General features: G+C 48.3%; 1 protein-coding gene across 1 annotated transcript in view; it reads left to right on the top strand.

Moving 5' to 3' along the window:
- The window catches only part of VSTM4 (V-set and transmembrane domain containing 4), a 79,758-nt gene that overhangs the window by 5,864 nt on the left and 49,047 nt on the right, over nucleotides 1–24,847 (top strand). The window contains exons 2-3 of the mRNA XM_024739082.1: nucleotides 9,608–9,676; nucleotides 17,302–17,409. Coding sequence (XP_024594850.1) covers nucleotides 9,608–9,676; nucleotides 17,302–17,409 — 177 coding nt within the window. The remainder of the gene's footprint in view (nucleotides 1–9,607; nucleotides 9,677–17,301; nucleotides 17,410–24,847) is intronic.

The raw sequence follows: 24,847 nt of genomic DNA, 5'->3' as shown, positions 1-24,847 counted from the left end.
CCCCCCCCCCCCCCATACCTGTCCTCCTCAGGCACTGATGTGGCCTGGTCCCTCCCAGGACACGCAGACCCTGGAGAGTTCTAAGCGCAAGGACGGCCCTGGCGTGGGTGTGGGAATGGGAGGTTGGACCAGTTCCTAAGCCTGGATTTTCTTCAGGAGGATTTCCGGGATGAAGCCTGAGAGTCCCTGGGGCTCCCGGTCAAGGGCAGGCTGCGGCACGGTCCTGGGTGCCACATGTCCCTAACAGTTGTTGAGCTCTGACATGGCCAGTTTGGTGCTTTGCTTGAGGGCACCACATGCGCCCTTGGCACCAGGGAGTGTGAGCCCCCCGGGGTTCTCAAGAGTGACATTGTCATTCATTTTAAGCTTCTTGTCTTAGGGGTACAACCGCTTGGATTCCCCATTCCCCAGGCCTCGTACAAAATTATCCTCAACGGCTTTTCAGCACAGTTCTGCCACCCAATGACTCAGAAGCAGTCTGATGTTCTGAGCAGAACCGAATCTCCATCTTTTCAGATGGAGATGTTTTCATCAACGGTGAAAATGCTAATAAGAGAAGCAATTTGCAAGGGCTGTCTGCTAAAATTTAAACAGTATTTCAGTCTAACCCCAAACAACATATTTTAACAAGCCAAATTGTTCTTTGACTTCAGATTATATAAATGAGCTTTAAATGTTAGGAGTGGACAAAGCAAATAGAAAACTCTGTTTACCCTAAAAAGTATTTGGGGGCAAAGATGAAATCATAATATAATTTCTTATCTGTTTAACCCCAAATATTAGAGGGAATTTAATAATTGGATCTGAAAGTACCACCACAGGGAACCGATATTTCAAGTTTCAGTGGCAGAAATTAAAGAATTCCTTTTTCTCCAGAAACGTGGAACAGATAATTAGGAATGAGATTAACGAAACATTTAGTGCTCAATTAAGCAAGCTCACGTCATGATGTTTAAAGTGTCAACAGGTCCTATACTCAAAAGGAACAAATTGACAACTGGAGTGTAATTTAAACACCACTTCAAACACTTCTTCATTGTATCTACGCTCCTTGCGGCTGCCATGTTCTTGGAAGAGTTTAAGAGATTGGAATTTAAGCTCAGCCCCATGAATGAAGCCCCCAGTTTATGAGCCTGTGGTCCCTGTGCTTTGCCCAAAGAGAGTTATGCGTGGGGAGGTTTGACCCCCTCCCTCTGGGGTCCCCAGCCTCACAATCTGGAGGAGGAGACATATGTCAATATGGGTATAGGTTTGGTAGACATTATCGACAAAGCTAATAGAAAGGGAGTATGAAAAGGCCATACGAGAGGGTGAAGCGGGTACGGGGGAGTCGGCGAAAGACAAGGTTACATTCTTTGGGGAATAGGAGAAGGCCACCTGGAGGATGTGGCATTCCGCTGGGACCACAGGGTGAGGAGGGATGTGACGACTATGGGCCGTGCCATGTCAGGAGATGAAACAGCTGGAGCAAAGGTATGGATGAAGGAGAAGAGGGATTTGCAAATAACTTAGCAGAGTTGGATGCATGTTTGTGATTGGTAAGGGCTAAGGTGGGCAGTGATAAGAGGAGAGGTTGGCGTGGTGGCCCTGCCCGGGGACCTGGGCTCCAGGGACCCTGCCAGATTCTTCTTAAATGCAGCCACATGCCTGACACAGTGCATGGTACCCAGAAGGGCTCTGTCACGAAATTTTTAGATGAAGGACTGATGAGTGATCCAGACTCTTTGGTATAATGCCATTTTAATGAATGGCAACAAGGAGTGGAATATAATAGTATATATAGATCTACCCTGGGGTTGTGTCTGGAGAGGGCCCGTTACCAAGCCCTAAGGTTTAGTATTTCCTAACCGCTACGTGGGGACACACACATGGCCTTTGTATTCTGCAGCTGATTCCGTCTCAGAATGTGAAGTTCTTATCTAACTGCCTTGTCACAATGGGAAGTCTGTTTAACATGGTTTTTCGTTTGCTTTTTTGCTTTGTTTTCTAGAATTTGTCTTAGAGTGAAAGCAAAGGAAAGAGTGGCTTAAAATAGACAAAGCTGGAGCTTTTCCGTTTCTCATCAGCTGCTCCATCAGTGCAAGTCACTCAGAGGTCCTAGTCACATATATATGGCTTTGTCCAGGCCCCAAGAGAGACTGCCTTTGGCCTGAGTCTTGGAAGGGCAAGGGGAAAAGGAAGCAATAAGCAAACTTCTGAAAGCAGAAACAGAGAAGTTCTCTGTGTCTCTCTGGGCTGGAGTTGCCTTTCTTGAGAACACTGACCCAGTTATAAATAGTGGGGACACAGCTACATTTAGTTTCTTCCTTGGGAAACCATCTGATGATTGAATAAGAAGGGCCAGTGAACTGACTATATTAATTTTTGAATTTGGAGCAAAAGTGTTGACTCCTCTTTATTTTATTTAAGCGTCTCTTCTTGTGCATATTTCATATCCCCAGCCTCTTCTGGTCCTTGGAGATTTTCCTTTCCCATTGATGTGTGCAGAATGCTGCCTGAGGAAACTGAGGTAGGGTGTGTCCGCTTTCCAGCTTTCTACACCCCCTGGGTGCACATTAGCAAGGTCTACATGCAAGGTCCAGGGCCTTAGACTTCTGCCCCTCTCCTTTCAACTCAAAAGAGCTTAATCATCTTATGCTTAAGGTTTCTGGGCTTCCGGCTTCCATTCTCTTAGAAACTAAGAACTCAGAGGCTGTAAAGTAAATCACGACAGACCCAAAGCATGCAGCTCCAAAGTTAGAGCACTGCAGAGAAGTCGGCCCTGAAGGCCTGGTGAGCTAGTGTGTTCCCCCTGCTTCTGAGACAGGTCTTCCATGGGAAGGAAGGTGCTGGGTAGGCCAGGGTCCCCTGCCCTGGGCTTTCTTCCCAGCCTTCCACAATATAAGTTTGTCCCAGCACCAAGCTTTCTTTGGGAGACCTTGATCCACCAATACAGCATCGTATTCATTCCATTCATTTGTGCGCTCAACTTAACTAGGACCTGTTATGGGCCAAGAAGGATTCTGGGAAGTGAAAACAGATGCAATTCCAACCCGCATGGAACTTCCCTTCTGCTGGGGGAGGCAGACAATGAACCGGAGAAATGAGTAAAGCATAGTGATGCGTTCTAAGGCGATGTGTTCAGCAGGGACAGAGGGTGTGGAATATTAGAGAATCATTGGAGGAAGGTCTCTCTGACTCAAATTCTGTCTAGTTTCCAAGTTTGAGTCGGCCACTTGGGGAGACGCATCAGCCCTTATAGACAGTCTGCTTTTTTGAAAACAACTTTCTTGAAAGCTGTGTTCTTCACCTTGTATTCCTCTGCTCTGAGACATGTTATTAAGGGGCCCTTTGGGAGTCCTTTGTAAACAACACTTATGTTATAGGCTTATTCCTTAGGTTTTGCTGTTACTCTCCTTTTCCCTGGATTAAATTGAAGAGCATTGGTTGAGTTCTGAGTGCTGGACCCCAACCTAGCCTGGATGGGAGATTGAGGCCCAGGATCTGGCTCTTCAGGACCTGAATCCCCTCTCCCATGTCTCTTGGGACTTGGTGCCCACTGCTGTCTGTAGTAGGGATATGTGAGCCAGGGCTTCTCCACGTGGGGTCCTGGGACCTCAAGCCTCAGAATTTCCATGACTGTGTGCTCCCTAATCATGCAGGTTCCCAGGCCCTACCCAAATTCCTTGAACCAGAAGCTCAGGGGTCATGCCTGGGAATCCCCATTTTAACAAGAGGCCTAAGTAATTCTCCCCCACAGTAAAGTTTTAGAAATCTTGGTCTTCAGGTGCTCGGTGAAGGCAACACCCTCTACCATCAGGAGTTATAGAATCCTGGAGAATGCTTCAGCCTAGCCTGACGGGTAGTAGAAATAGGAAGGTGAAGGTGTGTCTCTCAAACTCAGGGCCAGTCTTTCCCGCATCCGTGCCGCTGCCCCGTGCGGCTTCCTCACTCCTCTGTCTGTTCCAGGGCCCTCCCTGCACTCCTCTCCAACACCCTCTGCCTTCCGGAAGGTGTTCTGTGTCAGAAAGGTGCACCCTACTTTGGGTGTAACCCATGGTTGCAATTTAAGCCCCTCTAATTATAGGATTCTTTGTTAAAGGAACTGGAGGCCTAGGTGAGCAGACAGGAAAGAACACTGGGAGAAGGGAAGCCTTCCCAGGGCCTCTAAAAGTCATGAGCCATCTGTTCACTGGATGACGGGGGTCAGTCCTTCAGCACAAGCTCAGGTAAATGCTCTGTATCATCAGTGAACAGGAGACCAGGAAGGAAACAGGAGGTCCCTCAGCCGGAGGGCATTGTCATAGGGTCTTTGGCGTGAACTCAGGGGACATGGTCTGCCACAGCCTGTGAAACATGCCCTCCCCAGGGGAGTCAGTGGGACGGTCTGTCCAAGTCAGAAATCAAGGGTCTCAGTTTTCACACCTCTCTGAGTGATGGTTTCCCCTCAGGTCCCAGCAAAGGGGACTTGACTAAGATTCTTTCTTTCCAACCTGCTTCCTCCAGACATGAGGCTGATAGGATCGTTTTGTCTCGGTGCCTCTGGGCTGTGTTCTTCCAGACTGTTTGATCCTGCAGCACTTTCAACCGGTTCTTCCCAGACGCCCGAGACGTGGTGGCTCTCACACCCCACCCCTTCTTAGATTTCATCGGATTCTGCTCTCTTGGGGAGGGACCCAGGACGGCCTGCTGCTCTGTTATCCGGGCTACCACCTCACAAGAAGGTCAGCCATGCTCTGCGCACTGGGCGCCGGGGTCCCCAGGAAATTACAAAGCCGTCAGTAGGTCAGTTGATGACTTAGCTTTTGAGCGCTCTTTACTCTCCTTTTATACTGTGGCCCAGACCGATTGATGAATGTGCACAGGAGTCAGAAATCAAAATGCCCACTTCCTGATAAAGCTGTATTGAGAAGAGTGGTTTGGTGCTGAGGCCAAACTGGGCTTCCTTCTGCTTCTCTGATCAGTTGCACTACCCTCCTCCCAGGCCCCACACCCTGTGGGAGGAGGTGGTCCCGGTACCGCCCTCCCTCGCGGGACCTCTGGATGCAGGAAGGATGGAAGAGGCAAGGCTCCCCGGGAAGCAGGGCTGGCATCACTCCCAGCAGCTGGAGTAATGGACCTTCCCAAGGGGGTGCCCACTGCCCACCCCCACGTTAGCTCTTGGCTGAGAGGCTGGGCTCAGAGCATGCAGCAAGACAGAGGCCACCTTGAGCAGGGCATTGGCCATGGTCTGTGCACGCAGACGTGTGGCTTGACAATGTATCGCATTCATTTTGAGACAGCACGGGATTAGCAACTGAAACAAGATGGCTACGTGGAACCTTGGGAAAATTTCAAAAACTCTGGCAGAGTTCATGTAAACATTTTTCTTGTAGGAACAGATAAGATTATGGCTGGTGTTACGGATCATCATATGCTCATGTCCCCTGCACCGGCAGGCGGACTCCCAACCACTGCGCCACCAGGGAAGCCCTTTACTCTCCTTTTATACTGTGGCCCAGACCGATTGATGAATGTGCACAGGAGTCAGAAATCAAAATGCCCACTTCCTGATAAAGCTGTATTGAGAAGAGTGGTTTGGTGCTGAGGCCAAACTGGGCTTCCTTCTGCTTCTCTGATCAGTTGCACTACCCTCCTCCCAGGCCCCACACCCTGTGGGAGGAGGTGGTCCCGGTACCGCCCTCCCTCGCGGGACCTCTGGATGCAGGAAGGATGGAAGAGGCAAGGCTCCCCGGGAAGCAGGGCTGGCATCACTCCCAGCAGCTGGAGTAATGGACCTTCCCAAGGGGGTGCCCACTGCCCACCCCCACGTTAGCTCTTGGCTGAGAGGCTGGGCTCAGAGCATGCAGCAAGACAGAGGCCACCTTGAGCAGGGCATTGGCCATGGTCTGTGCACGCAGACGTGTGGCTTGACAATGTATCGCATTCATTTTGAGACAGCACGGGATTAGCAACTGAAACAAGATGGCTACGTGGAACCTTGGGAAAATTTCAAAAGCTCTGGCAGAGTTCATGTAAACATTTTTCTTGTAGGAACAGATAAGATTATGGCTGGTGTTACGGATCATCGTATGCCAAACAGAGTTGCTGCACTTTCCCATACAACAGCTGCACCGGAGAGAAATGAGGAACCTCCGTGAATTCCTTGCTTAGAGCCCCCTTAGCTTTGAATCCCAGCTTGTTGGCTCTTTCAACACCCATCTCCATAACTCCACTGGGGAGACCTTGTTACCTTCTATCCCGCGTAAGGCAAAGGGAATTGTAATTGGACTGAATCAAGGGCCCACAGCTTCTGAAATTAAAAAATGTAAGATGAGTCAAAAGTGGTCCAAAGGCAGTGGCCTTTGCTGGAATGGTAGCAGCCTGACTGAGTTGCAGACGTTTAGCCACAGGGTCAGGGAACTCTTTCTTATGGACCATTTGGACAACTGGAGATTCACATTCTCAGGCAAAGGACTGATAGCAGAGGACCATGCTAGAATTCAGGTGTGGGAATTAGAGCAGTGAATAAAATAGACCAAATCCCTGTCTTATGGAGCTAAGGTCCTTGTGGATAAAAATGGCTCACTAGGTCTCAGGCACTGTTCTGAGTATTTCACATATATTAACCCATCTGGTTCTCACACGCACCCTGAACTTATTATCATCTCTGCATAACAAATGGGGAAACTCAGGCAGTGGGAAGTTAAGTGACTTGCCCAAGGTTACATAACCAGCAAACGGCAACTCAACCCGTGTACATCAGTGCATCTCACACTTCAAAGTGCATATAATTCATCCAGGGAACCTGGGTTTAAAAGCAGATTCTGATCCAGTAGATCTGGGTTGGGTCCCCTACAATCCTGCACTTCTGACAAGCTCCCAGGTGACACTGATGCTGCTGGCCCATGGACCACACTTGGAGTCGTAAGGCTGTGGACCATGCTGGGCATCCCGGATCTCCTGAAAACTACGGTCCTCAGAGGTCCACTTCTTTCTCATTTCGATATTGTCTTCATTAGGACTCTGTGGTTATCGCAGCCTAGGCTTAATTGGTTGAAGATGAAAACCCATTCAAGCTAATTCAGAAGAGAGGTGGGGATGGTTGAAGGATATGGAGCTCATGCAATGCAAGGTCAGCAAATAACACGTCAGCCCTCTTGGTACCCAGAGTGCCATCAAGGTCAAATCCTCCCACCTCCACCTTTCTCCTGCAGGTTCTGCCCTCAGCTCCGTTTGCTTTCCTGTTTTCCAAACACGGCTGCCCACCCCAGGGTCCACAGGCTTTTTCAACCCCAGGGCCTACAACCACCATAAGTACTCTGTTTCTTAGTTTAAATTCTTGATGGGGGAATCTGATCGGTTGCTCTGGCAGTGAGCAGATTACAGGAGCTGTGGGTGGGGCAAATTAAGCAGGAAAGGTGATGGATGAATTGTCTGACATGTCTAATATCACACGCAAGACCAGATGTCCACTAAGAGTTCATTCCTGGATGTCCAGATGTCTTCCTTTGAGGGGCCGTCAGGAAGAAATAGATCATTCATTTATTTACTGGGCACCTACCAGCTGCCAGGCAGTGTGTCCCAAGATGGTGATACTGAGGTAGAAGACCAGCTTCTGGTTTTGAGGAATTTAGGTTCTACTGGGAGAGGGGTTCTTTCCCACAGAACAGAGCCCTCCTTCTGAGAACAATTAGAAATGCTGAAAAAAAAAATCTGTATTTCAGCTTTTCTAATTATATATTTATATTTCGTAAGTATATTTGTATCACACAATTGTCTACGTGCATATGTATTTCAGCTATCTTAATTGTTCTCTGAAGGACTATATAGATAGAGTGCAGAGAAGAGCAGTGAATGAGACCAGTTGTCAGAGTCGCTTAACTCTTTAAGAAATTCAGCTGTTTTTTCGCAGTGCTTGTTGAGAAAAGTTATGCAGAAAGTGACAATCAGGTTGTTTAGGAGGCAAGCAGAGCCTCTGATAGAGCAGAGTTCTATCAGTGAGATGAAAATTGGAAGCGCTATAATAAATACTTGGGGCTTTCTACTGGGGGTCCCTGAAGTTAGGGCAAACCAGAGAGAAACCATATCCTATAAAAACTGAAACCCAGCTTCTAAACAGTTCATATCCTCATTGGATTAGGTGATCATCCCCCTACTCTAATTTCCTACAAGGAAAATAAAACTTTATCTCGAATCTACATGCTTTTCCATATATGACGTCTGGCATTCAATTAAAAAATTATCAAGCACATCAAGGGACAAGATCAAAATCAAAAATGAGTAATAAAAATAAGCCTATGGGCAATGCAGATGTGAAAGATATCATTCATGTACATTAAAATAATGTGATAAATATGGTTGAAAAATTAGATAACATGCTGGATAAATTCATCGGAGAGCTAGGATATATAAAAAGAATTAAGTGGATGATCTATAACTGAAAAAAATCCATAAATGAAATCTTAAATTTAAGAGATGGCTTTAACAGCAGGTTAGACACAGGTGAAGAGAAGATTAGTGATCTGTGTGGTAGATCAATGGAAATACCCAGTGCAAGGCCTGGAGAAAAATAAAGATGGAAAATTCAGAATTGGAATCCATGACAATAATAATATAAAAGTATGTGGGAGGGGCAGTAAATAAAGTTCCCGACCATCTTTGCCATATTCCTTACCTCTCATATTGATTCAATTTTTATTCTAGCCACCTTTGTCTTGTTATTTGGGTCTTAGAGATGCTCTTCTCTAGAGCTCTTCAGTGTGGTAGCCACTGATCAAATGTAGCTATTTAAATTTAAATTAATTAAAATGAAATACAGTTACAAATTCAGTTTCTTAGTCCCATGCGGATAAGCCACGTTTCACATGCTCAATAAAAACATGTGGCCAGTGGCAGCTGTGTGTGCCTTGCAGACACAGAACATTTCCATCATCTCAGAAAGTTCTATTGGGCAATACTCTCACTCCCTGACATTTTACATTTTTCTGTCAGGTTAATTTCTTTGATTTTTGCCTATGATTACGTTAGCCCTGTATGTGGAACCTTCCCATGTTTCCAGACTCTAGTATGATGTTCAAGGTTTGACATAGTGTAACTCAATTCTGTTTCCCTGACAATTGAAAGCAGGCACAGTGAATTCAGTGCTCAACCACTGACTGAAAGCAGACAAAATAATCTCAAAATCAGATGCTTGCAGCTCTGTGACTGTCTTACATGGAGAATGTGCTCAGAGCACTGACCCTGAGTCATCAGATGACCTCAGGCTTCTCTATCTAGGGATACCCAGGCAAGTACACTACATTTTGGAAAGATGTCCACTAAAATGGTAAAATAAAAAATGTTTTGGTTCTTGGAATTCCCGCTGGGGAACTCTTTATTTTGCAAATATATGGGGTGAGTGAGGCTTCTGCTGGACTGAGTACCAGCAACTTAATTCCCCTCTCTGGTCTCTTACTTGTTATATGTAAGTCATTGCACCTTCCCCTGGCTTGTGGGTTGTGACAATTAAATGTGGTTTTTGCAAATATGAAAATTACTTTATAAATGTAAGTGCCATATATACCATATGATATTATTTTGGACTGAGGTGGGCTAGGTCCATAAGCTACTCCACTTCATGCTATGCCATTTCTTTTTCGTCTTACAGTAATTTCCCTGAAAGCGTCTGAAGATTCATCGTTCGAGAAAAAGAAAGAGACCTGGGCATTTTTTGAAGGTAATTGCTTATTTCTTTATTATAAGATGCAGCCTCACTTTTAGATAATAGGAAAGGAATAGACTTCTTAGTTTTCCCCTAATATCAAATGGTTTTCTTGCCCTAAACTTACTCAAGAGTAGGTTGGAAATCCCCGGTGGTATCAGCCCACAGATTTTGAAAAAGCAGACATGAAAGCTCCAGTCTGCATACTTTGGGGTTGTTTGTTTTGTGCCAGAATTTCTGCTCCGAGGTGATACGAGGGAGGGATCTTCAAGTCATATAAAAATGCAAATTACATCCACTGTGACTGATTTTATCTCAGGTTTCTTAAGGAGTTTGGGATTCTGGAAACATCTGTAAACCTTAAGCGATTGATTTTCAACCCACGTTAGCATCACTGGGGAGCTTTAAAAATGCTAACGCCTGCACCACATCTCTAGAGATTCTGATTAAGTTGTAACTTGTTAAAAGCTCTTCATGGGTTGCCAGCATGCAGCCACGACCTTAGGGAGGTGTTTTCCAAAACTGGTTCCAGACCACCAGCATCAGCATCACATCAGCATCAGCAGCACTTGGAAGGCTGTTACAAATGCACTTCGTTGAGTGCTACCCTTGCTTACGGAATCAGAATCTCAGGGGGTGGTACTCAGCAATCTGGGTTTTAACAAGACTCATGAGTGATTCTGAAGTACACTCAGAGTGGAGCCTTAGAGCAGCGATTCTCAACAGGAGGTGAGTTTATCCCTCTAGGGAACATTTGCCAATGACTGGATACATTTTTGGTTGCCACGACTAGCATTTTGGTGCTACTGGCATCTATTGGGTAGAGGCCAAGGAAGCTGCTACACATCCTCCAATGCACAGGTCAGCCCTGACAACAAAGAATTAATTATCTGGCCCCAAAAGTCAAGAGTGTCGAGGCTGAGAAAGTATATGGCCTTAGTGTATGGAAAACTCACAGAAATTGTTATTGTAAAGTGGTTGAGGATTATGACCATAAGCAATGAAAGAATGTATTTTGTGAGTTCTCAGGGAGAACCTTTGATCAGTAAAAAAAAAAAACAAAACACAACAGATTAATGTTAAGATGTGATCAAGAAACTGTGAAGGATTACATCTTGTGAAGGCATTGCATTTTTTGATGATGTATGGACCTAGCCAAAAGGATCTAAGGAGACGTGTGCCTTGGGCCTTCACCATCACCTTTTGTTAATTCAACAGGTGTAGGAACTTGCCCTTGGGGGAGAGCACTTGGATTCAAACCTATGTCTTCCAGTAGCTAGTTAAAAGCAGTGGATTGAGGAACTTTCTCTCTTAGAAAAATGTAACCATAATTATGAACATGGTTTGCAAACCATAAGATGTCGCTCAGGTAGGCCATTAGGATTGTTTCGTTTTGAAGTCATAAATATTGCATTTCTCGGGTTGCACTTTAACAGTGATTCTTTGTATTCCCTGCCTTTTCTTCTGCACATTTTGTAGATGGCTTTTTCTTTACTTGATGACCTCCAAGTAAAATAATCCCCAATTCCCTCCCTTAGTCTCTCATTCAGTGAATGCCTTTGTTAACAAAGAGATGTGTGACTTTCCTTCTCATAAAGTGAAGCAGTAGAAAAAGCAATTGATGTATCCATATTTCTGAGGCTGTCCTATGACCCAGGCACTGGGAAGACGTGGGAGTCTGGAGATGTCCTGGGGGCTCCCTAAGGTAGGCCACTGGCAGATGTGACAGCAGGAGCCCTGTTTATCATCAGATGCATAAGGATATCATGTGGGGGTTGTTAGTAACCCAGACTCTGGGCTGCCCCCCCCCACCCTGCCCCACCCCCTACCAAGAATCTGATTATTATATTTAGGAAGAGATAAAAGAATTTGCACTTCATCAGGGCTTGAGGTGTTTCTGGTGCAAGTGATCCAAGAACTGTTTGAAAATGCTATGGTACAAAACCCAAGACTTTATATATTTGGCAGGATTGTAGCATTTCAAAGTCCACACACGCCTTGTGGCACAATGAGCATCTCTAAAACGCTTTGTATATAATTAATGATATTTTTAAATTCATGTGTAGCTACAGAATATCAGGGTTATTCTCGATCTAACTCCACAAAAAATCTGTAGGCCAACATGCACTGTCTTCTCAACACAGAGAATTGGGTCCCTTTAGGAAGGCTGAATTGGAATTCTCACTGTGTATCCTGCCTCAGAGCAGCTGTGTCCAAAGTGCTCTTTCCCTGTGATTTCAGCAGCAGCAGCGGCAGCAGCATCTATGGGTTTTGCTTTTTTAACCCAGCCACAGCGTTGGCGAGGTCAGGGGTACAGTTGAAATTCCCCAGCGCCTGATCCCAGGCCTTTGCCCTTTTGTTCCTGGATGGGAGAGCTGCGGCAGGGCTTGAGGACGGATATCCATCCTCCTGGGGCTTAGCTCGGCCTGGCTGTTTGCCTGCAGCACACACAAAAAAGCATTGTCAGTCCTCTTGGTGAGACGCTGGAGTGAGTTAAAATCCTTCAAGGCTATTGCTCAGGTATTTCTCCCTGAGCAAGATGTTATCACCAGCTGGATAAAAAAATTAGTAGAAGTACGAGGTTTTCTCAACATAACTGTGATCTAGGTATTTGTCGTTGCCCTGGAAATGTAGAGGATGGACACTGACCTTCTGGATTTAGTGGTCCGGGGGGAGTTGGATTCCTTCCCTGTGCTGAGGAATGCTGAGGTCACTGGGTTTCAAAGCAGCTCTGAATACTCCAGCCGGCCTCAGGGTTGCCGGGCAAGAGGTGTGCAGAGCGGGGACCGTTCTGCCTGGCGTGGCCTGGCTTTCTGGGAGGGTGGGAGCTGGCATGCAGACGTTGTGCACCTTGTCTTGGCCTCCCTGCCACGTGCACATCACTCCAGCCTGCCGGCCCCACCATCTGCTTCAGGGAGGCCCCGGGCCGGGGGCAGCAGGGAGATAACTTTCTGCATGGCGGCTTGCAATTGAGTCCAACGAAGCAATGTCTTTGGAAGTCCAATGGCAGAAGACGAAACTGCAAGTGAATTTGGAGAATATAACAAGATTTTTAGAATTATTTTGAGTGTTCAGTGTTCTGTGGTATTTTAAAAGCTAAGCCCAGATTTGGTTAAGTGCAGATGTTTTGTTCAATTTGAACCTGAAGGTTTGGATTCAGCCTCCAGACAAGCATTGTTTGGCTGGGTCTGAGTTTGAAAACCTCTGGCCCACATTTATAATTAGAGAGGTGTTTACATAAAAGGTAAAGGAAAAGACAGAAGATAGGGCAACGTTGGGCCAGTATTCCAGCCTGAGAACGATGTCTGGAGCTGCACTGTGGCTGCCTGTGTCACCGGGGCAGAGCTTGGCTCTAGCCTGCTGGCAAAATGTATCCCTGGAGTGTTGGGAGTTTGTGACCCCGGCTCAAATGGCTCAGGGTTTAACCTTTGTTTTCAGAGAAAGGGGAGGTGGTTTTAGCATTCTGAGTAGATACAGCAGGGAGATTGCCTTTGTGCAGCAAAGGAATGATTGGAACAGAGGAAAAAGTCAGCACCTTGGGGTAGTGGCTGCTGCCCAATCCAGGGAAACTCAGGTGTTCTTCTTGAGTTTTTCCTCCTCCTACAAGGTGACACTTTTTAATGTTCTTGTGGCTTCAAGAATACAATAGAGCAGGCATGATCCATCCTAGGCCTGTGGGGACCCACGTGCGGGCGGCTGGTGCCTGCTGGCCGGTGTCCACAGCCTGGAGGGCCTGTGTGCTTGGCAGCATAGCTGAACCTTCCAGACAGGCCAGATGTTTTATGACTGCAGCTGTGGCTCCCTGTGGCGAGCCCCCTCTGTGCGCGTTGAGGAGGCTGTGATCTGAAACCATCATGTGGGCCTCCTGGTGCCCCTTGCCTCCTGCCTGAGAGTGGGCCACAGATGTCTGCAGCATGCTTCTGGGGACACTCGTGGGAGAGTCTCGCTGCGACCTTGTTCCCCCTTTGGTTCCTGCAGTCCCGAAACCAAAGAAAGAGTTCTGATGAAGAGGGGAGCTTGTGGGTTAGGTCGCTTCGCTCCAGCAGTGCAGAAACTTTAGGAAGGTAGTTCTTCTCTCCATCCCAAGACTGAAGCCAAATTGCTGTTGCCTTTTGGTCCCGGGACCCGAATCTCTGGAATCCTTTTGAGGCAGATGTTGCGCCCACCAGCCCCCGTTCTGTCTGCCTGGCACTGTGACCACATTGTTTCCCAGCCTCTGGTGCCAGAAATGGCTCTGCAGTCCTGTTCCCAGAATAGTTTGTAACTATTCTCAACAGTGTGTAAATCCAGGACTGGCCTTATGTTCTCCGTGTTCTGTCCTGTCCTGTATCCTGTCCTGAGTCCCAGTCTGTGACCTCTGCTCTGTCCCCTGGAATTTCATGTTGTTTAAATGGAGGCCCAAGCCTGTCTCCTAACTGACCACTTGCAGAGTTCTCTACTGTATTAAGTTGCAAGACCCACACATCCGAGACACAGGCATCTATTTAGAAAGGCAGTTTTGATCTCAGTTACAGGAGAGAGTTTTCTCTGTTTCTGTGTAGTCTCCTCATACCCCATGGAGCTCCTCGACCCCTGTAACCTGGCTTTGTCCCTCCCGTCACACTGAAAGGGCTTTCCTCCAGGACTTTTCCAGTAGCTTCCTAGTGGGAAATCCCAGTGGGGGTTTTCTAGTAGTACGTGATGCTGTTAGAGAATCTTTCTTACAGCATTCTACTCTCTTGGCTTCTAGAACTCTCACTGGGTCCTCCTCGGCTCCTGTGACTGGCTCCTGGCTCCTGCTCTCTTTGTAGGACACTCTTTCTCGTTCCCACCCACCTGCCCTGTTCCCTAAATATTAGTGCAAGTGCTCCCTTCACCTGCAACCTCGTCCTATTGCGTTTTCTACTTAGTTTAACTAGCTTAAGTGAATATGCTGGCTGAACCTGAGACCAAGGGAGGCACTCCAGGGACAGGGACATCTCCGGGCCTCCCAGGGGAACCCAAGATGTCTGATTCCATCCCATTCCCCCTCCTTCCCTCTCCTTGACCATATAGCCTTACCTGCTTCTCCAGGCTCGCCGCGGAAGCCAGCCACCCCAGTAGGCTTACTGCTTGCTTTTTCAGCTTAAGTACTTAATCAACTGCTTCTCTAGGTCCCGAGTGCATTCTTGCTGACTCAGTAATTCCACTTCTGGGAACTTTAATCTTGAGAACACAGTGTGAGAGACTCATTAAGGTTTAAGGTTGTGAATACTCATCATAGAATCATTTATTATAGGGACGTTCGGAACACTTTGAGTAGCCAATGATAAGATATTAAGTCTCTCATGATGATGTATTAATACCACAAACTTTAGGGCTTCCCTGGTGGCGCAGTGGTTGAGAGTCCGCCTGCCGATGCAGGGGACACGGGTTCGTGCCCCGGTCCGGGAAGATCCCACATGCCACGGAGCGGCTGGGTCCGTTAGCCAATGCCGCTGAGCCTGTGCGTCTGGAGCCTGTGCTCCGCAACGGGAGGGGCCACAACAGTGAGAGGCCCGCGTACCGCAAAAAAAAAAAAAATACCACAAACTTTTATCATAGTTTTCAAAATTAAAACCACTTTTTGAGGAGATCATAATGAGAAAATGAAATTTAAATAAAAAGAAAGATATAAAACAGTAGGATCTTAATTTAAAAATTATATGTATACATCATAAAGTACAGCAGTAGTTAACTCAAAGCGATGGATGGCTGATGACTTTTTCTCTCTCTCTCTCTTTATTCTCTCTCTGTATTTTTGCATTGTCTGTGTTATTTTAACTACAACTCACCACAGAGGTCCAGTCCTCTGGGAAGCCCCTCCCAACCGCCCCAACCGGGATGGGTCCCTCTTCTGCGTGTTTCTGGTTCTGGACACGTATTTCTATGGTTCAGGTACCATGCAGCCCTCTGATTTCTTGACGAGGAGACCTTTGGATGTTCATCATTATATTTCTTGTACCTAAGAGCAGACTGAATATGTCTGTTGGCTAAAGAAGTTTGTCAGCGGAGAAACATTTTTGCTAAGTTCACACATTTTCTAAGTTCAAGTATCTGTAGCCTCTTGCTTCATAGAAGATTAAAATCATGACTCTAGCTTCGCTTTTGCTTTCCGAGCAGTTTGGGCATCGTTTCAGTCAGATCGGTGACGAAGTTGATCCCTGGAGTTTAAGAAGTGGATGTATATTGTTATGGTCTGAATGTTCGTGTCCCCTAAAATTCATATGTTGAAATCCTAACCCCTAATGTGATGGTATCAGGAGGTGGGGCCTTTGGGAGGTGATTAGGTAATGAGCGTGGAGCCCTCATGAATGGGATTAGTGTCCTTATAAGAAGGGATCCTCGAGAGCTTGCTTGCTTGCTCTCTGTTCTCCTCCACGTGAGAATACCAAGAGAAGACGTCTCCAAACCAGGAATAGAGTCCTTACCAGACACTGCACCTGCCAGTGCCTTGATCTTGGACTTCCTAGTCTCTAGAACTGTGAGATATAAATGTTTGTCGTCTAAGTCACCCAGTCTATGGTATTTTGTTATAGCAGCCTAAACTAAGATACACATGAACATGATTGAATCATTGGAACGTAAAACAAACTTACTTTGAGATAATTGTAGATTAACATATATTTCTAATAAGTAATGCAGCGAGATCCCTTGTACCAGTTGGTACCCTTTTATCCAATTTCTCCCAATGGTATCATCTTACAAAACTGTAGTATAACATTGCAACCAGGATATTGACGTTGATATAGCCGAGATACAGAACATTCCCATCACTACAAGGGTCCCTGATAGCAAGACTCATTTGTCTCCCATCTGTTCCCTCCTTAACCCCTGGCAACCACTAATCTGTTCTCCATTTCTATCATCTTGTCGTTCCAAAAACGTTGTATAAATAAAATCATACAGTGTGTAATTTGGGGGAATTTTTTTTTCCACTTGATATAATGCTTTGTGCAATAGTTCATTCCCTTCTATTGCTGAGAAGTGTTTCATGGTGTGGATGGACCACAGTTTGTTTACCCATTCACACACTGAAGGACATCTGGGCTGTTTCCAGTTTTGGGTTATTATGAATAAAATGGCTGCAAACATACACGTACAGGTTTTCGTGTGAACTTAAGTTTTCATTTCTCTGGACAAATGCCCCAGAGAGCAGTTGGTGAGTTGCACGATAGTCGTAGGTGTATCTTTTAAGAAGCTGCCAAGCTGCTTTTCCAGAGTGTCCGCACCGTCTTACATTCTCACCAGCAATGTCTTATCTGTATCTTTGTCAGCATTTGGTATTGTCCTAGTTTTTATTTTGGCTGTTCTGATAGATATTATCCCAATATATGGGATATCTCATTCTTCATATAGGTATTTACAGAGCAAAGTTTTAAATTTTGAGGAAATCTAATTTTTCTAATTTTCCCTATATGGATGGTGCTTTTGGTGTCAAGGCTAAAAATTCTCTGCTTAGTCCTAGATCTCAAAGATTTTTCTTCTATGTTTTTTCCAGAAGTTTTCTTGTTTCTCTTGTACATTTAGGCTTGTGGTTCATTTTGAGTTGAGTTTTGATAATGTGTGAAGTTTTTTTTATTTGGAGCATCTCCCGTGGTGTGGCCTGTCCCGACAATCACCTGCGTGTCCCTGCCTTTCAGACCTCTACGTGTATGCTGTGCTCGTGTGCTGTGTGGGGATTCTCAGCGTTCTGCTCTTCACTCTGACCATCATCTGGCAGTCTGTGTTTAGCAAGAGGAAATCCAGAGGTAAGAGAACAGATAAAAGTCATGTCTGGGGGCTTCCCTGGTGGCGCAGTGGTTGAGAGTCTGCCTGCCGATGCAGGGGACACGGGTTCGCGCCCCGGTCCGGTAGGATCCCACATGCCGCGGAGCGGCTGGGCCCGTGAGCCATGGCCGCTGAGCCTGCGCGTCTGGAGCCTGTGCTCCGCAACGGGAGAGGCCGCAACAGTGAGAGGCCCGCGTACCGCAAAAAAAAGAAAAAAAAAAAGTCATGTCTGGAGTGGGAGCACAACCAAACCACAGACAGGCGGAAGATGTTGGGCAAAGTATCACTTTCGTTGAAAGATGCACCCTGAGTCAGGGATTATTTACCTGTGACTGGTAAGCAGTGTGAGTGAGGAGATGTGTCTACCTTAGACTCTGCTAAAATCAACTGTGGTCACTCTTGACATCATTTCAGTACCCCCTTTTCTCAAATCCCTTCCTTCGGTGGTTTCTGAGGGCCCTTACCTCTCTCTTCCTCCCAGAAGAGGCTGTGGAGTCAGATGACCCTGGGTTTGATCCTGGCTCTGCCGCTTAAGACTGAGCTTTTGACACGTTCCTTAACCACTCTGAAGTTTGGTTTCTTCATCTATTAAATAACATGGGATGGACACCACCTTCCTTAGATTGAACGTTGTGTGTTCATAATTTAATTGCAGTACCTGACACTGTGCCTGGCAGGCAGATGGGACTGGAAAGGCACCCCTTCCCTTCTCTTCCTGTCCAGTCTGAGTGTTGCCTTCCTTCCGTCTCCTTTCTTGTCGGTGCCCCTGTCCCCTGGGTTCTGTCCTTAGCCCCTTCTTGCTTTACTCTTCCTTCCTCAGTGATTACAGTTCTCATGACTCTGACTCTTATCTCCCTGTGAATGCTGCCTGCTTTCTCTCTCCAGTCCCCGCCTCTCACCAAACCTCCAGGTCGCGTTTCCACCAGCTCCTGTTTCCTCTGAAATACCCTCCCTGTGCACCCCGACTTCAGAATTTCTGAAACGGATGGGGACCCTGCAGCTCCCAGAGATGATCTGGGTAAGAGCTGGGCTCTGGAATTAGAATAACTCTGGTTCAAATGGCGACTCTTCACCTACCAGCTGATGACTTACCTGCCGTGCCTCACCTTCTCCCTCTAAATAATGGGGAAAATACCAGTATACCAGTCTCACAGGGTTGTTGTGAGGATTAAGTTGAAAAAAAAAAACCCCACAAATAAAACCCTTTACCCATTCCAGCTCCTTGTAAGTGTCCTGCATTTATGATGACTATGGTTATAGTTATATATAATAATTATTACTATTAGCCCAAGGTCATAAAGCTGGGAAGTATTAGATTTGGTGGTCATGGTTTAGGGGGACAATTAAACAGGGGAACTGAGCAGAGTTGCCAGAGGGGACTCTCCCCAGAGGTGTAGTCAGGGCTAAAGGAATCTGGGAGGGAGGGAGAGAAAGGCATTCAGGGACCAGCACCCGGGGGATGCTGTTTCCACCCTAGAGCTTAGGGGACAAGGGGAGAAGAGGTTTCTGGAACTTTTGAGAGCTGCAGCTGTGGGAGAATTGTCACCAATAAGAGCCTTAGAAGAGGGACTCAGGCAATGCCAAACCAGGCCGCAGCAGGGAGGGAGCCAGGAGCCTACCTTCCTCAGCCCCTCCCTGCCCCCTGCCCTCAGGTGTCCCATGGCTGCGTTCCTTTGGTCCTACCAGCCAGACTGGAAGCCAGAGGACGTGCACAGAGGTCAGCCTCCAGGGCCCGAGCAGGGTGGAGAGAAGGGATGGGGAGCTGGACGGGTGCGCAGAGCCACGCAGCACTGGAGGCAGAGCCAGAGCTCTAGCCGGGTCCTTCTTCCGCAGCCCGTGCCCTGCGCACCGTGCTCTGTGTGTCTGTGCTGCACTCTGAGAGCCTCCCTCCACGCCTGCGCATACCTCATCCACGGTGGCCGAGCTTTTCTCCTGTTCCAAAGACTTGATGGCTTTGATGAGCTTGTGGCACATGTTGCACACGTGCAAATGTATTTGCCTCCCTCCAGGAGGATGGTGTGTAAGACAGGGACCATGCATCTGACCCATTCTCCTTGGAATTCGGCTCATGACAGCTGCTCAACAAATGGTGGGCAAATGGCTTTGTTTCCCAGCTGCTTTGTTCCCAGCTGTTGGAGTTTTCATGCCACATTGGCAGGCTTCAAGCCTGTTCTGCTCAAAAGGCACCTCTGCCTGGGCTCAGGGGCATGATAGAGAAATCTGCCTGGAGTGCAGGCCCTCTTAGGCCGTGGGGAGGAGCAGGAAAACAAAGTAACGTAGGCAGTTCAGGAGAAGTCCTTCTCCTCCAAAGCCAACAAGGCAGACTGGGACATAAGCTCCAGGATTCCCACAGAGCCACTGAGAACCCAGATCTTAGCTGCCCTCGTGCCCCCGGGAGCGGGCTCCAGATGGCCTCGTGTGTGCCTGTGCACAGCGTCTGAAGCCCTGTGAGCTGTCAAGAGCTTTGCCTGAGCACCTGCTGTGGGCCAGACCCCTTGCTGGCCCCTCCACATTCTCATGAGTCCTCACCACCAGCCCGAATGACAGCCCATATTGCTCCCATTTGACAGAGGACACAGCTGGGGAGCTTGATCAAGTCCTGAAACAAGGGAGTGGCAGAGCCCAAGCCCAGCCCGATCCTCAGCCTCCGTGTTTCTGTTCAAGAAAACCTCAGCCATCTGGGGCCTGACGTTGCTGAGGAATTTTCCTTCAGCCTTCAATGCGGTTGTTGCTTAGGTCCTCCCCAGACAGTTCACGGCTCCCGCAGCTCCTCGGGGGCTTGGCGTCCGTCTGCCCGCAGGCTGGCATCCTGTATCCCTGGCAGGACTGTGCATGTTAGGCCTGGCGTTAGCCCTCACCTGGACCTGAGAGGCTTAGAACAGCACTGCCCAAACCTTCAGGAACGGACTGCTCACCTGAGAACCCGCTCCAATGCAGATTCTGACTCAGAGCGTAAGGGCAGGCCTGACAGTCTGCATTTCTAACGAGAAGTGCAGGCAGTTCCACCCTGATGATGGGAGGCCTCACTGTGAGTAGCAAGGCCTTAGAACCAGTTCTTTTTCACTCTAGCCTACTCAGCGCTTCTCTTTACAATGAATATTTTGAAATGATCCCATTACTATCTTGAAATGAAACTCATAGATAAACTGTGCTCCCTGGATGCACAAAAATCAAATCAGGCCCAGACCCCCTTGTTATATAGACAGTTTCTGGGTTTCCTATGCAAGTGTGTGTTTGTTGGTCCTTCTGCATCCTCCTGCCTGCGTGGGAGCCACAGAGCACGCAGGTTTGCAGGCTCCTCACACACACGGGGGAAGCAGAGGACAGCCTGGCGCCCGCTCTCCCGCCTGCTCGGCAAGATCTGTCTGAAAAGAGGATGTCAGAGTAGCTGTCTGCTCCTGATGTGATCTCCCGCTGGGCCCCTGAGATACACACACCCCATCCTGGAAGCCAGGGGACCTGAGGGCCAGTCCCCTTCTCTCTCACCTTCCTGCTGCCCTGCCCTCACCCTGTCCTCCTAGGGTGCTCATTGTTCATAGAGCTGGAGTTAATTGCACCACGTGTGACTTACTTTCTACTTTCCTCTGAGCTGTGAGTCTCCATCCCTAATCTTTGTGAGTGCCGGGGTGCCCGGAACTTCATCCCAGGGCCTCTGCAGCTCTGAGTCACCCTGGAATGCACCAATCCTGGTGGCGTTACTCTAGTGGATTTTCAAGCACACTGGTTTCAAAGGCCTTTGCTTCTTCCGGAATGAGTCCATACCTGCTGCTTTGGTATGGCCCCAACAATCCCTCAGCCTTCCATGTTTGAGCTTTTAAAAGGACGGCTTTAAAGGCACACGCAACCAGAGGGAGAGGGGTCTAGCCCCTTCGTCTCGGCTCTCATGTTTGTCATGACTGCTTTTAGCTTGCACTCGATGTGCTAAAACCCTGGCTCCAAAGCCAGGCTCCCCACGGCTTGCTAGGCACCTACATCTGCCTGCCACATACTGGCTCTCTGCTTGCTTACCCGTGGTGATGGGATCGAAGGGCCTGTGATCTTTTCTCCCAGAAGTACAAGAAAGAGAGAGCTGGGGCGCTGCCTCCCACTCACAGCCCCGTTTAGCAGAGGAAGGAGGCTGCCAGGTACGGAATGGGGTGGCTGTGGACAAGGTATCCCTGGGACCTTGGGGAGGATGAAGGGCTCACCAGCCTGGCATCAGAGACGCTTGGACACTGGGACACCCCAGCATTAGCTCTCCCCTCCAAACACTTCTGAGACACAGGCTTGGTCATCAGAGCGTGTGGGAAGGCTCGGTGAGCTCTCCTGGGCCCACTGCCCCATCAGAAGGGAGCCCGTCTCCCCGAGTGGGTTCTCGGAAGCCTTCCCAGTAGCTTCATGAATAGAGCGCTGGACCTAGGGCCTGGATTCAAGCTCCTTTACTTGTAAAGCAGGTCTTCTCAGGCCCCAAATAAATGTCCTGAGCCCCAGGTGTCCTCACTGTGAAATGGGGATAAAAGTTACCCTGCCAGTCCTGGGCCTGGGCAGCTCCAGGGGCCACCTTCTTCTGTGTGTGGTCCACCTCTCCGGGTGGCATCCCTCCATTGTAGTGATGGTGACGGTGGCTCAGCCCTCCCGACGACTAGGGCAGATACAACCCCCCTGTGCACTGTCCCGAGTAGAAATGCAAGGTGGGCTGTGCATGTAGTTGGACAATTTTTTTTTTTTTAGTAGTCACATTTAAAAAGTGAAAAGATAACAGGTGACATTAATTTTAATCCATTTTATTAAACCCAATATATCTGAAATACCATTTCAACAAGCATCATCATAAAGATTCTGAAAGAGATATTTTACATTCCTTTTTTCATATGAAGGCTGAAACCCAGCAGGTCTTCTCAGGCCCCAAATAAACATCCTGAGCCCCTAAGATTTCACAGTTCCAGCACATCATATTCTGGACCAGTTACATTTCCTGTACTTGATAGCCACCCCAGCTCACGGCTTCCATACAGGACAGCATGACTCTAGAGAGCTTTATGCCCTGGTGCTTTCACTGAAGAGCTGTGGCCCTAAAATGCTCTTTGTACCAAGACAACAGGAGGTAGAAAACTTGGTTCTCCCCCTCCGCTTTCCACCTGGTGACTGAGGGAGACGGCTTTACCTGTCCTTGTAACCGTGCCAGCCTGGAAACGTGGTCAAGGCAGGGCTGCTTCCTGGAGGGGCTGGCCCTTGAGCTTGGAGTGGAGGGAGCACCCTGCTGCGCAGAGGAAACGGCTGGGGTAGGAAGAGGGCATCCCGGTCCTGACCCTCCCTCCAGAGAGACGCAGATGGTGCTTTTCCAGGCTGCAGGGCGCCTGCCTGTGCTGGGGCGGGAGGATGCTGGGAGAGCACTGTGCAAATGTACCGGGCCCTGTGCAGGGGATGCCACTGTGCTCACCGTGCGTGCAGAATGCTCTGTGAACGGAGCAGGAACGTCCACAGGACCTATCTTAGAGTCTCTGCAAGGCCTGGGGTTCTGAAGAAGGTGCAGGCAAGTTGGGGGGCAATGAGGGGGAAGGTCAGCCGTACCTCAGAGGCCCTAACACTGCTACAGAGCGTGATAGGATGGGGGGCATGGCTGCCTCCACCCCAGATTAACCATAGTGGGGTAGGTAGCGGTGACAGGGACAGTCCCAGGTGGCAGTGATGGCCTCCGGCCTGGACATGTCATCTGGGAGGTTTGGCCATGCGGTGGCCTCTGGGTGCAGCGTGGCCCTAGGCTACGAGGCAGAGGAATGGTGGCTCAGGACCTCGTGCTCACAAATGTCTTCCTATCAGAAGAGGTGAGAAAAACAGCCCTTTCTTTTAGAGTCCTCAAAGTCCTGAAGATCACAAGTCACCACTTAAAAAACACCGTGTCCCGAGTTTTCATTTCTCTGCAGGTTGGTTGCCTTGTGTGGAGCCGGGAGCCTTTGGGTCAAGTGCCCTGGGTGCCAGGCTGTGGCCTGTGGTGGAGACTGGCTCCAGAATTACCCTTCATTGCTTTTCTTCTCTTCCTGGTCTCACTTCCCCACTCTCCAGTGGGTTTCTTAGGATCACCTCCCACATAGACTCTGCACTTGAATCCCTGTCTTACAGGCTTTGCTTCTGGGAACCCCTAGCTAAGACAGGTGACACAGTTATGTAATCAGCAGTGATTATGCTATGCATATTTAAGGGAGATTCCAGGCAAGGTCTATTTCTCAGATGCCCATAATTCTTCCCCTTGGTGCCCAGGATCACTTTTGGCCCCTGGGCTGTCCCTCTTCATTAAAGGGACATCAGCCCTGCATTCACTGGGCTGAGACCTCATAAGCTTCAGTTGGCAAGTGCTGGCCGAGGTGCACGGCCTGTGCCTGGCACCGACTCTCCTCGCCAGGCTCCTGGCCCTTCTGAGTTAGCCCCCTGCCCCCATGGCCAATTACTAAGGAGCCCCCCAGCTGCTCTCCTGCTCCCTGGCTTCCTGATCTGCAGGCTACCCGCCTTACTGCCCCTGGACCGGACTTTCCCAAACAGGTCAGAGCATGGGGTTCTCTAGGGCCCAGTCCCGGCTCTGCCCTGCTCCAGCCCTGGGATAGGAGACCAGCTGTTTATCCTGGACACTACTTCTTTCATCTGTAGGAGCCCTAATACCAGCCGCCCAGTTCCTCTGAGAATGGTGTGGAGTAGTTACAAGAGGGCTCTGGAGTCAGGCTGCCCAGTTTTGTCCCTTCACAGGTGTGTTAGTTTGCTCGGGCTGCCATAGCAAAGCTTATAGGTGGCCATTGTCTCCCTGTGTCTTCACATGGTTTTCCCTCTGTGCATGTCTGTATCCCTAATCTCTTCTTATAAGGACACCAGCCCATCCTAATGACCTCATTTTAACTTACTCACTCCTTTAAAGGCCCTATCTCCAAATGCAGTCATATTTTGAGGTATTGGCCTTTAGGGCTTCAACATATAAATTTGGGAGGGGGTACAGCTCAGCCCATAATATTAGCTGTGTGACCTTGGGCAAGGCCATTAACCTCTCTGTGCCTCAGTGTCCTCCACTGTAAAATAGGTATGATGACAAAGTTATTGTGAAGATTGAATTAGAGTACAAAGTTGTGGTCTTCAAACATTTTTGTTTGCATAGCCCCTAAAATCATTTAAAAATTTTTGCATCATTGAACTTTTTTTATTTTTGACATCTAAACTTTTTCATCATAAATATAAATTGTTGTAAAGGATGTAATTTCCAAGGCAAATACTGACATCTTAAAAAGAAATGGTTGGGGCTTCCCTGGTGGCACAGTGGTTGAGAGTCCGCCTGCCGATGCAGGGGACACGGGTTCGTGCCCCGGTCCGGATCCCACATGCCGCAGAGCGGCTGGGCCCGTGAGCGGTGGCCGCTGAGCCTGCGCGTCCGGAGCCTGTGCTCCGCAACGGGAGAGGCCA

The sequence above is a fragment of the Neophocaena asiaeorientalis genome, unplaced genomic scaffold (assembly GCF_003031525.2).
Source record: "Neophocaena asiaeorientalis asiaeorientalis breed wild unplaced genomic scaffold, Neophocaena_asiaeorientalis_V1.1 scaffold202, whole genome shotgun sequence".
NCBI lineage: Eukaryota > Metazoa > Chordata > Mammalia > Artiodactyla > Phocoenidae > Neophocaena > Neophocaena asiaeorientalis.
Note: the sequence above shows the minus strand (reverse complement) of the source record. Positions and strands in the feature narration are given on the sequence as shown.